The sequence below is a fragment of the Thalassophryne amazonica genome, chromosome 9 (genome assembly GCF_902500255.1).
Source record: "Thalassophryne amazonica chromosome 9, fThaAma1.1, whole genome shotgun sequence".
NCBI lineage: Eukaryota > Metazoa > Chordata > Actinopteri > Batrachoidiformes > Batrachoididae > Thalassophryne > Thalassophryne amazonica.
Genome location: NC_047111.1, coordinates 35,375,251 through 35,389,166, shown reverse-complemented (window position 1 = coordinate 35,389,166; position 13,916 = coordinate 35,375,251). Strand labels below are relative to the sequence as shown.

Genomic DNA, 13,916 nt, shown 5'->3' with positions numbered 1-13,916 from the left:
ACACACACACACACACACACACACACACACACACTCCCTGTAGCACAGATCACTGCCTGCAGCGAATTCGGGCTCTGTGCTCTCCAGGTGATGTGACGTTCAGTAGAAATATCTGCCTCCATGTTGACTAGACTCGAGGGGGATCCAGTCTCTCTCTCTCTCACTCCCACAGTCTCACACACACACACACACCCACACACACACGATTATGTCTGTATGAGCTGCAGAGGCTGTATTCTTGGTGTCTGTACTCGTTGAAGAGAGTAGTTTTTTCTTTCTAGATTGAGCACAGTGTCCTCAAGTACAAACAGTCCGTGCACACAGTATGGGAGAAATACACTTTCCTCAAAATGATCCCGCAGAATGAGACTCGGCTACACACTGATAACACAGCGGCAGTGTAGACAGGACAAACATGACTTCAACTCTCACATCAGACCAAAAATGGTTTGGTCTCCTCTAAAATTGCTGTGTGTCTCCAGAAAAGAAATGCTCAGTACATCATGTGTCAATAGGGCAGCGCCGTCTCGTTTGACCCCTGCCTGCTATCGTGTGACTTGATCACATCCGGGGAGACACCCTGTACAAACAAAGCATCACTTCTAATGGAGAAATGGCGGACTGATTTGTTTTCGGCTGCAATCACCAAAGCATTAGAGAAAAGCGAGTTTTTTTTGGTTCCCAGTGGAGAAGGGAAGATGAGGCAAATGGTTGAGGTTGTGTCAGTTAGTGTTAGCCTACACACTTAGCCAGAGTAGCTGCGTTCTCTCACCTGCACAAACGCCTCGCATGTTTGAGCTCTGGGTCATAAACAAACTCAGAGCTCCAAAGAGTACGTGCATGTGCTAGTGAGCGGTGCACGTAATTTTATACTGCACTCACACTGGTGCAAGTAACTTTATCCAAGTTTTATCAACTACAAAAACCAGTAGAATGAACCAATAAAGGAATAAATAAGGAAAAAAACAATTTCCAGTGTGTTGTCTTTGTCTTCCCTGCATTTTATGACTCTCACACACGGAGTGAGCTGCTGCGACGATTCATTCACGTGTGCACGTGAAAAAAAAACTGTCTGGCTGCAGGCTGTTAGCTCCTCACTCTCCGCTCAAACTCTCTCATCACTGTGTTTAAAAAAAGGACATAAGTCCTGCTCACAGACTGATTACCAGAGACAGGACATGTCCACATGAAGTATAACTCCAGACATCTCTACATTTACTCATGGATGCTTCGTTCACGCGCACGCGCATCTCGCGGTCACAGGAGGAAAGTTGACTATAACAGAACTCAGAGCACAGACCTGCAGCTCAGCACAAGAACAAATATGAACTAGAAGAGAAGTCAGAGTGCACAGTCTGGCTGCAGCCAAACTGTGCACTCTGATTCCTCTGTGCAGAGAACCTGCAGGTTGCATTCTCACCTCCTCTCTGCCCCCTGCTGCACGCACCTGATGCTGAAATTCCTGTGTCATCATGACGCCACAGGAAGCAACTCGAAGTGGGCCCAGTGTGAAAGTGACTAAAGTGACTTTTGGTTGTGCAAGTAACTTTTTTTTTGGTGCAAGTAATTGTTTTGTTACCAACACCAGTGCAAGTAGGTTAAAAAATGTATTTTGACCCCTGCAAACTGCAACACGTCCACTTTCCACTGCATCGTCACTTTTTCTGTGCATTTTCACTTTGTTTGCCGTGTAATTTGCCGAAAAACTCAGAGAAAGTGTCATGTTTCTGCTGGGGACAGCCCTCGTCTGTCCCCCGATGTAGAAAAATTGCCCCATTTATGTCATATGTTACTCCTTTAATGCCCGCCCTCAAACGAGACTGCTGTGTCCAATAATCAATCCTGACATGGAACTATTTCACTTGGAATTATGTCACACTGCAAGACAGTAATTTCATATATATGTGCCACTGCAGTTGTGTTTGAGAAATCAGTACATGTTCATGGTGTGTAGTTGGTGATAAATATGACGTGTACTGTCCACGTATCATTGGATACAATCCCATCATTAATGTGTTATGATAACCATCTTAGCTCATAAGACAAGATTTGCATAACCCGTTTCTTTTCTCCTTGCTGGCAGTAAACTGATCAACTTGAGCTTTGGAAACACTGATCGATATTTTATGGACCAGAGAACAAACTGAAAAAAAAAAAAGTCACCGGATTAATTGATAATGAAAGCAATAGTTACTTGCAGCCCGATTCCAGAAAAAATGTGTTCACATTTAAGTCTACATATTTCTCAAAAGATAAGCTAAATTCTAACATCTGCTACCACATAGTAAACATGGTAACTCCTAACGTGCACACGTGACAGTGATTTACTTTATTTATACATACCACAGAGTATTGTTTTCTTCTTTTTTTTTGCCATTGTACATGGCCCACTTTTATTTTGGCTTATGGACAAAGGTCACAACATGGCTATATGTCATACACACGTGTCTGGAGCGTTTTGGCAGTATCTTGGTTCCATATATGAGCACAGTGTATAATCATTAAGTTAAACTATAATTATGCTATTACATTGCTTAGGTGACCTCAAATTTCAAACAGTTGTCTCTCTCCAGTTATGAGTAATGAGTTAAACTCATCCATGCATTTATTTTCAGGAGCTTATGCGGGTCACGGTGGCAGCAGAGCAAGCAGCCAAGTCCTGTAACTCCTCCTGGGGGCTCACCACCCGCAGTGTGTCTGTAGAGGGCCCTGTGCACTGTTTTCTGGCAGTGGACAAGGGCAAATGCCCACTTGGACTGGAGGAAACTCGGTTGGACAAAAAATAAGCCTCGTGCAGCACCTGCCACAAATGCCCTAACTGGATCAGACAGTTACCAAAATCATCACAGCTTTCACAATAGAGACGTAGCCTTTCTTTGAGATTTGTTCTTGTTTCTTTTTAATTTTGATTTTTGTTTCAGAATTATATCATCTGAAATGGTCAACAAGCATAAGTGGTTCCATTTTTTTGTATGTTTACTGATATTCATGTTGGTTTCCTTCATTTGTTTTGAACAGTGTGATCAATTATTATGCAAGTCCCTCTTGTGCCATCGTTTGTTCGGTCAGATTCAGTTAGTGAGAGCCTTAGTTTATTTGCCATACTTCATGTAGCCAGAGAGATTGTTTTGTCTAATTTCGCTGAAGCTCAATCAGCATCAATAATGCCACCACAACCTTTAATTTTTTTTTTTCTGAGTAACACCTGTGTCCCTTGTACTCCAAAATGTTGCCACTAAATTAACAGTAAAGGTTTCTACTGTGCATCTATCAGTGCTTTGATGAGAAAACTTTGTTTTTTGTTGTTTTCTTTATTTTATTATGAAGCAGATTCAAGAAAAAGAGTCATCAGGAGCAGCTTTTGCAGGTTTCACTAATGGTAGCAGCAAGCATATGAATGTGTGTTACCAAATTATCTCAGAGAGTATAATCTGAGCATGGCATATCATTTCTTAGCACAATTAAAGTGTAAAATCACACATCACACACTCTGAAAATGCATACCGCTCTCCAAAAGCATGTTATTGTATTATGATTGTGGAAACTAGCAATGTACCTGCTTTTGTTTTCGTTTTATTGACCTTGACTTCACAGACAATACTGTGATCTTTATGGAATCAATAGATACTCTGATCACAACACCTGAGAAGCTGAGTGAGCAATTGGGGTATCTCAGTTTGCGATTGTCCAGAATCAAGACTAACATCCAGGCTTTAATTGACTTCCTGGACTCAGCCATCAAAAGTGTATCTGTATGTGGTAAAAGTGTTGAATTTGTAGACATTCATGTATCTGCATCCTTTGCTATTGAGACTGAGAGATGCCTGGGAAGAGCTTCTGGAGTCAGGAGTTTACTGTAGAGCTGTTTGGCGATGCTGATACCTTTGAAGGAGAACAAAGGTTCATGTCTTTAGGGTACTGGTGTGAGACTTGAACACTAATCAGTGGCGTAAGGCAACAACTGAATGTTTTTGGTACTAGGTCTTGTCAGAGGATCCTTGAGTACTGCTGGATTGGCTTTGTATCAGATACAATAAGCAGTGCTTTAGGGAGACTTGCATTGTGAGGGAGCATCCGTTTCGACATTTGGGCCATGTGGCACCTTTCTCTCTGCATGATTCAAGATACAGCTGCCTGAGTGTTGATGACCCCAGTAGCTGGAGAAGGCCAAGGGAACACCCATGCTTTATCTGGCTGTGGGAGGTTGATGGTTACTTTATGGATATTGGGGATGGACTGGGTGTCTGCCTGGGTGGTTGGCATCTAGCACACAAGTCAGCTAAGTGGTATTGTGGATTTGGCGAATCGCAGCACCAGCACATGCTCCCAGACTTGATAAACATTGACAAATAAACCAACAAGCAGACGCAAGTCATATTATAACCTCCCAGGTGAAGGAAAAATGTGTAGCTTTATCAGTTAGAGCAACATAAATCCTTTTCAGACTCTCCAGAGCTGCTGAAACACAATTCTTGTCGGCATGAATTCACTCACAGAAACAAGCTGCTTTTCTGTTTTATTCCTCTAATTCAATATATGTACACAAGGACACAGGGAGCAAAAACACCTGCCTACAGCCTGAGATACTGACTGTATACCTACACAAACCTGCAGCAGTTTGATACAGATATTCATCACCTGCTCTCTGAAGGGCCAATGGTCAGACCAGTAATGCAAATCAGGTCAAAAGATTTAATTACATATTCAGTCAAGCCTGGTGTCAGGCTGAGGATGAGTCATGCATAATAAATCGTGCTCACTAGAGGCCACATGATTTCGTTTTTATTTACATTTCTCCAAGATGAAATAAAGGCAGTGGGTATGACACAGGTTAAAGTAAGACTGGGGGTTGGGGATCACATTAATACCTAGCGGTGAGATATGTTTCTCTGTCATTCGTTGGATTTGCTGGAAGTGCTGCACATGCTTCATTTGTGCTTTGAATTCTTTGTGACAAATCAGTTTGTTGCAACTGTTTGGCGTGCTTCTATCCCCAAGAGTTGAAAAACGTAAGCTCATGGGGATGAAAGAAAAAACTCAGCATCAGACACCTTATTGTTCAAATGAGTCCAACATGTGACACACTGGCAGAACTCTCCATCAACTGTCCTTGGATTCAGCAGTGGTTGACTATTTGTTCCTGTTCTTTCTCACCTTCAGTGTGTCATTTACACAAATGACTGTTTACTTCTTCAGCAAAATGAACCCGAGCATCTGCTGATTGTTTGATTCTTCAGGATATGTTTACACCGTTTGTTTGCTATTTTGAAATGATGTTTGGCAATCTCTCACTAGGCATTGGCAGCACACACCATGCCTCAGAAAGTGTGTTTTATGATTGTGGTCAGAGCTGATTAAAAAAAAAAAGCCTTGCTGTCACAAGCAGTACCGCTGATCCCCTCCATTAGTTGAAGGCGTGAGATGTCTGAAGTGGAACGGATAAAAATGTCCATGTGTTGAAACCGTGCCTATCACTGAAACCATGGTATTAAACATTTTTTCAACTTTGACCTGTGCAACTGAGAGAACAATATTTAACAAGAGATGCTGATTCTTCTGGTAAAACTGGCATCTTTGACGATAGAAGAAAATGCTATCTGTTTGATGCTTGTACTGTGATGACAGAATATTTCAACAGTCTGACTGACCACTGCAATACTGAATAGGTTTAAAGAATGTCTTCCAGTTTGTGTCCTGGAGGCGAATTTGCGAAACGTAGTATGGTAGGGAAAGGTTCCGCCCTTTTCGCCTTTGACTGGCTAGAAGGTGTCTACCATGATTGGCTATATGTTTAATATTTTGAAGTAAATATGTAGAACTGATCAAGGACAAAGTATTCAAAACATCTCTGGCTAAAATATGTTAAAATGCTGAGGACTAAACAGAGAAATGTACCAATTGCCCATGAAATACTAAATGCCCCTGATAATACATTATCCCACTGCTCACTATTGTGACTGACCATAAAAAGCACCTTTTCAGCTGCTTTTCCTTGAAAATTTAAAAAAATAACAACTGATAATTTCAAAGGGGTACCAATGGCACATGATTTATATATTTCATGTCTTGGAAAAATTTGGAATTAAATGGGTTAATGATGTGAAGTAATAAGGAGGTGACTGGTAGTAAGATACACTGGGTCACCATAAACTTTTTCAAGGCATCATTCAGGAAGAAGCCAACGTCTATAAGGGAAATATGGCATGAGCATGTATAATGTAACCAGTTTGTAACAGTTTATTACTAGATTGCAGAATTCTAATATCAAAAAGAAATAAAGAAAAACAGACGTTTGCATTTATGTGATGACATGAAATGTAATAACTGCAGTACAGAAATGACTGTTTATACTGTTTATCCGTTTATACTGATAAACATATATCTTATTTAATCTGGGATTGTGCACATATTCAAATTAAGGTGCATGAGCCAGCCAAAAACAAATACAAATACCTGAAAAATACAGCTGCAAGCAGCCATGTGGAGGTCGAGCAGAAATGGCAGCGTAGATAAAGTTAATGTTAGTTTGCTCACTACTATGATATTAACTTCACTGAAGATGCGATGGTGGGCAGACATTGATAAACTATTTACCTGTGATAACCAAGTACAGCCTTTTAGTTATTTTGCAGATATATTTACCACTTACCTTAAAACATTTACCACTTTTAAAACATTTATCTCTACGCAGCTGTCAGTCAGTCAGTCTGCCCTGCCCGAGCACGAGATAACATTTCAAAACAGACTTCTACTGCTGCTCATCTTCTAGCCAATTAGAGGTGAAAAGAGGTGGAACCTTCTGCTCACCTTCTAGTCAATCAGAGGCAAAAAGGGCAAAACCTTCCCCTACCATACTACATTTTGCAAATTCACATCCTGGAGGACTGTAGTGGGATGATGATGCTGTCAGGTTTCACACTGTGGCATGCATGGAGCTGGGGTCTGATAATGCCTAAAAGGTTAGTTGAGTATGAATAGTGGTGGTTGTTTCTGACTTAATGTATACAATGCAAAACCAATATGGCACCTGTGGTGGCCATATTGGACAATGTAGCAGGACAAAAAAAATTACATAAATTTAAAAAAAAATTAAATGTGTTTAATCTCCAACCTGATGGTCCCCAGCAAAAATGCTGATGATCAGTTGCGGTGTTTGTGGCCGTACTGGATATGTGAGCATGGGCAAAACCAATAGTCTTGTGTCAGTACCTAACCTGAACATCCACAGCAAAAGTGGTGATGGTGTTTTTAGGTTATGAATGGAATATGAAATTAAAAAAAATGGTTGGCAGCAGCCATCTTGGTGGAGCTATGGCTCTGGTGTTCAATAGGCGTCTTCTTCTCGCCACCAAAGACCTACCATGGAATGTTCAGATCAATTCATCCAGAAGTTATTTAGGTCCATCCACAAATGAAATACAAATGACAGCCATGTCAGCCATCTTGGTTGAGTGATGGGTTTGAATTTCGATAGATGTCTTCTTTTACCCAACTCAAACCCATCACACAAATTTCAAATCAATACCTACATTAGTTCTTCAGTTCATCTTGAAACAAAAAGATCACGGGAAGAACAGATGGACATCATGCGTGAAACAAATACCTTTCCAGCTTGTTGGGATCAGAGGGGTAGTCATCAATATGCTTCACAATTTTAGTATCCTATTGGATTGTCCCTTGCTGGTGTCAAATATTAAACCTGATGATATATTTTCAGGAGGTGTCTGCCTGGGTGGTTGACATCCAGGATCCAGGGCAGTACAACAGAGTGGTGAATGTGACAAAGTGCAGTGCCAGTACAGTCTCCCAGACCTAATGTGTAATCTCATCTCTAGTGAAAAGAAAATGTTCACCATAAAAGTGATTAGTCATCACTTTCGGTCTTTTAGAAATTTAGACAAAACTGCAGTTCAAGGCAAAAAATATATATATTTCATTAGGCTATCTCATTTTCAGAAAATGTGATTTTTGCTACAGATTGAAAAAGCCAATAAACCAGAAACAAAACAAAACAACATTTCAGATCAAACTGTCCAATAAAAGAATCTGGTACTCACCCTTGCCAGGCTGACCCCACCAGGAACTTTGTAGGGGACGTATTTCCTATAGATGTGGCCTACCCTGGAGCAAGGGATGTCCTCCATCCGACCACCACACATCCACACCTGCAGAAAGTCGGGGGTAATAAAGTCTGCATCAAACATGCTTTGGCCAAAGCTGCTTTAGTGTAGCTTATGAAATTTAAACATTGTGCATATTAAAAATAAAATCAAGGTCAACAAATTATTTCGTTTAAAAAAGCAGGGCATGAGATAGCTTGACTTGTCTAAAACAAAATCAAGAACAATCAACAATAGTTTGTACAAATGACAGAAAAAGACAAAGGATGAAGATCTGTAAATGGTCAAGACAAATGGTAAACATGTTGATATGGTCTGGTCAGACAGCACATGATAGTGCCTGAGTTCCTGCGTCCAACACACCACAGAACTGACCCGGGTTCCAACCGGCAATCGACGAGAAAGAAAACCAGTGAAGGCAGCCATTATTTTTTCTAATTGTGCCCAGTACTTCGGGAAGTGGTTATAAATATGCACCCTAAAGATAGCAATGTGCACCTGGTCGTGGCTCAACTGGATTTCTACCATATGTTTTAGACTGTGCATCATAGAAATTCAAGAGCGTGGCTGAAGTATTTTCAGTGGTACCCAAGCCTTTCCCAGAGAGACCAAGTACCAAAGATATCCAGTTGTCACCTTTGGTCACTGGCTAGAGTCCAAGTCTGAAGAGCATAAAGCAAGGAACCCAGACACTGAAGGCTTGGATCTACATTCTCCTGTAAAAGCATTTGCATTCAAAAAACCTCTGCCTGTGACTCTGTAAACTCTTCCCAGACATCTCTCATATTAATATGTTGAGTTCCCAGAGTCATGAAAGATGCTACCAAAAGCAGTGACTCTCTCACAAAGCTTAACACTTTCATCACCTACAGATAAAATTCTAACAGCTGAGTCTTAATCACTAAGAGTCTGAATCTTAGTCTTTATCCAGGACAACAGTATAACAGCAACTTCAACTCTTTGCTAATCTTCTCAAGTGTTGCAATCAATGACTGCAACAATTGAGGCCATCCACTCATTCCACAGCATTGTCTACAAAGTCAAGGTCAGTGTTACTCACCAACAAAATTAACATTCAGCATGCCCTTTGCAATGAAGCACAACCTTTGGTAGAAATTAGCAACTCTAATCAGGGCTGGGAAATGAAAATTGTGAAATCCGAGGAAAATTCACAGGGGGTCGAGCCGGGGTCTAGGGCCTGTGGGGCACCAGAAACCAAATAAATTTTGTATCTAATGATACATTTTCAGCATCTCCTGAAAGAAAAAATCTCAAAAGAAGTGTATATTTAAATGATCCTAGTCTCAATCTTTAATTTAAACTGTCAATGATAATGTTGAAATAACAGAATATGACATGGAAGTAGGACCTGGAATGATTTTCCTTTTAATTGTAAACCAAATTATGCATTAACTCAGAACAGTTAAACTACATGAAATTCATGACTGAAAACACTGTTAAAGCATAAAAAAAACACAGCTAAAGCTTGTATAATATTTAGAAAATCATGGTAAAATATCAATAACACACCTTATAGTAAAAAAGTCACATATTGTTGTGTAAATTCCTGTAAATCCACTCAAAGCCACAGTGTCTTTTTTTGCCCATGGAAAAAAGTTTACATTAATAAAAACTAATTTACATTCTTGTGTAAATTCATGTAAATCCATTCAAACCCACAATGCATTTTTTCCAATGAAAGAAAGTCTAGATTAATAATAAAAAAGAGTCACATCATCTTATCTAAAATCCTGTTTGAACAACACAATGTTTATTTTCTAGGGAGAGAAAAATTCTTACCGTGTTTCCGGATGGCACAGTTCACTTTTCCCATTTCTTTTATCTTTCAGGTGTGTTCATGAAGCCAGCGACAATTCCACGGATTCTTGTCCTTGTTAAACTTTTTCAAACCGTCTTTCTCGCCATTTTCCCTCTGTCTGATGTCGCTCCATGACACAAACATGCTGCAAAATTCTTCTTTTAAAAACTTGAGAGCTCTAAAAGTTTGCAGTGTCCACATGCTACATTTAGCTTAAGCGTCTTGCAGGAGCCACAGCAACCAACCAATCCCGCTTTACGACAACTGTAGCAACAGCTACGCTTTGAGTGACATTCTTCCTCCACGAACCTCCGCAGATCCGAGGACACAGATTTGTATCTGTAACACACAGATCAGTGTCCGCGGACTTATAAAACTTGGACGATGACGTAAAAAAAGCATAAAATGCGATAGGCATTTTAAAAACAGTGACGATCACAATTACAGAGTACAACACTAACACCCTCCTCCCCCCATGATGAAATCCGCAGAAGTGCTCGGGTCTGCAGAGTTTTCACAGCCCTGTCTAATGCACTCGCTGGCAGGTTTAAGAGTATAGACGAGGAAGAACGCCAACATTCCCTCTGGGTAATTTGTTTTGTCCAAGTATGCAAGTCCTCCAACCAGACAGTATGCCAATATCTGCAAAACAGGCTGATGAAGTCTAGCCTATTTAAGAGTTGGGCACAGCAGACTGCAGTCTGAGGGACTTCAATGAACCCTTAAAGAAGTTGCACCTAGCCTTTGGTAAGAAATGACCACCGGGGCACTTTTACAGACTCAGCAGTTCTGTAGGAGTCTCCAGCAACTTAGTTACACCAACAACGCAGGAGTGTCATGTTTAATTGGTGCTGCTCTGCATGCAGAAATCATTATCAAGCAACTAATGGACCTCAAGTTCTTGCAAAGTTAAGATCCACTGATGCAATTTCACATATGCCAGATCCTCAAGGAGCGATGCACTAGTGGTCATCAGCCTTGTCACTACCTATGGTTGAAATGAAATCACCCATGGCTAGAGGACTGCCAACTCTGGGACAGTCATCAATCACCGAGTGAAAACTCTGCCTCAACAAAATATCACTTATCACTCACTACAGTTGATGTGTACACTGAAAGAAAAGACATCATACTAATTCTGAGCTTAATAATAAGTTAATGACATGATGAGAAGGCTCTGGTCCGCTACAACTGTAGTGAAGAGAGCATGTATCCACACACTGAGGCCTGGCCACTTCCAGGTCTGTAGAATTCAAACCGTGTTACCACTATAAGGCAGAGTTTTATAAGTTCCTTCAACAACAATGGAAGATGGTCATTCTTGTTAAAGCCCCTTTCACACTGGCGTATTCATAGAGCTGCTTATTGTGGCGTATCATCTACGCCGAGTTGAGCAGCTCTCTGCCCACTTTTAGCAGCACCTCATCGAGTTTTTGCTCCCTAAGCAGCAGTATGTTTCTCCAAAACTATTAGTTCTATTGACTTTCCGTTTTCACTGTATTCATCCTTGACCCAAAATACATAAGCATGCCAAACAGCAACTGTCAGCTCTCCCCAGTTTCTCCGTGATCAAAGTTACACACATGCACATAGATACACAGAGGCCACTTTGCCATTAATACATACATGGTTAGTCATGAATGTTTAGTAAGTCAATAAATAAAAGGGAGTAGCATATCCTGGTCTCACTGGTCTATTTCTCTTTGGCACTGCTTTGCATTACTCTCTGCAGATTAAACCTGGTTGCCATTTTAACACATTTAGTCCTTACCACGTTTACTACACTACTGCAGGGTGGACAAAGGGACCAGAGAGTCATGACAAATTAAATCCAACCTCACCACACTGCTCTGTGATGAAGGTCTGACCTGCTGTGCCAATCCCTTCCATTCCTTACATCCTTTCTCTGAAAGACTTGAGTTTAATAACAGGAACACCTGCCTGCACAGCCTGAGAACTCAAACTCAACAGGGCTAGTGCAGAGCAAGTCAGATTAAATTTAAGGTCTTATCACTCACCTCTAACACGTTATCTACTCACCACAAAATATAGCTATCAAGACGATATCACAATTGATAAGACATGGCATTTGGAAAACTTGAACTTTCTATACGTAAGTGGCAAGGCCGAAAACCAACACTGAATGCCTGTGACCTTCGATCCCTCAGGCGGCACTGCATTAAAAACCAACATCATTGTGTAAAGGCTCTTACCACGTGGGCTCAGAAACACTTCAGAAAACCATTGTCAGTTAACACAGTTCACCGCTACATCTACAAGTGCAAGTTAAAACTCTACCATGCAAAGCGAAAGCCAAACATCAACAACATCCAGAAACGCCGCCGCCTTTTCTGGGCCCGTGCTCATTTGAAATGGACAGACACAAAGTGGAAAAGTGTGCTGTAGTCTGATGAGTCCACATTTCAAATTGTTTTTTGAAATCATGGACACCGTGTCCTCCGGACAAAAGAGGAAAAAGACCATCCAGATTGTTACCAGCACAAAGTTCAAAAGCCAGCATCTGTGATGGTATGGGGGTGTGTTAGTGTCCATGGCATGGGCAACTTACACATCAGTGATGGCACAATCAATGCTGAAAGGTACATCCAGGTTTTGGAGCAACACATGCTGCCATCCAAGCAACGTCTTTTTCAGGGACGTCCCTGCTTATTTCAGCAAGACAATGCCAAGCCACATTCTGCAGTGTTACAACAGTGTGGCTTCGTAGTAAAAGAGTGCAGGTACTAGACTGGCCTGCTTGCAGTTCAGACCTGTCACCCATTGAAAATGTGTGGCGCATTATGAAGCACAAAATACGACAACGGAGACCCCGTACTGTTGAACAACTGAAGTCGTACATCAAGCAATAATGGGAAAGAATTCCACCTACAAAGCTTCAACAGTTAGTGTCCTCAGTTCCCAAATTCTTATTGCTTGTTGGCAGAAGGAAAGGTGATGCAACACAGTGGTAAACATACCACTATCCCAGCTTTTTTCAAACGTGTTGCAGGCATCCATTTCAAAATGAGCAAATTTTTGCACAAAAACAATAAAGTTTATCAGTTTGAACATTAAATATCTTGTCTTTGTGGTGTATTCAATTGAATATAGGTTGAAGAGGATTTGCAAATCATTGTCTTCTGTTTTTAATTTACATTTTCCACAACGTCCCAACTTCATTGGAATTGGGATTGTACTAGAATTGTACTGAGGCTTCATTGAGCTTTAAAATCTTCCTGATCACCAGATGAATGGCTTTGTGAACAACAAGCCTTCATGGATACACTGTAAACTGCATCACAATTATACCAGACCAACTCAGGCAGTCACAGAAAGGGTGTTTGTTAAAAAGCAGAACAAGATAAAATGTAACAGCTGTATTCAATTTGGAAGTTCAATTTTTCAAACAAAAAAGCTCCCACACTAGAAATTTCAGTCAGAGGGGCAGTATTAAGCATTGCACTCCAGCATCTGTCCAATCAAATCAAAGTACCCAACGATGGCCTTTGTGTTTAATTGAATGAAACGACAAAAGTCCTTACTCATTCAAAACAGAATTCAATTATTGTGACGGGCCTTTCTGCCTGTCCAAAAACTCAGTCAGAGGCAGCGGGGACGATGGGGAGGCTTCTTCTTAACATGCTGGCTGTGTCACACTCATTTTTGGCCATCCTATGGAATAATTCATGCTGTAGTGCCGGACAAAAGCCTAATCCAATATGGTTTTCTGAGTGTGATTAGTGTTGAGAGTCCTTGATGTAACAGAGCAAATTTGGCTCCAAGGGTTGAAACAAGATCTGAAGCATAATGTGGAAACAAAACCTTTTTAGCTGTTTCAGCTCAACAAGTTGAGCTGTTTCTTTATGAAGCAGTGGATAAACCATCCCCTCCACTTACATTGCAAATGTGCCAATTTCCACGTAAACGGAGTGGTGCATCAAAAATTTGCTAATACTGTGCTTTTTTCCAGTGTGCTG

General features: G+C 40.8%; 1 protein-coding gene across 1 annotated transcript in view; it reads right to left on the bottom strand.

Moving 5' to 3' along the window:
- LOC117516976 (polypeptide N-acetylgalactosaminyltransferase 10-like) overlaps positions 1–13,916 on the bottom strand; it is a 389,958-nt gene that overhangs the window by 87,357 nt on the left and 288,685 nt on the right. Inside the window, exon 8 of the mRNA XM_034177872.1 lies at positions 8,058–8,165. Coding sequence (XP_034033763.1) covers positions 8,058–8,165 — 108 coding nt within the window. The remainder of the gene's footprint in view (positions 1–8,057; positions 8,166–13,916) is intronic.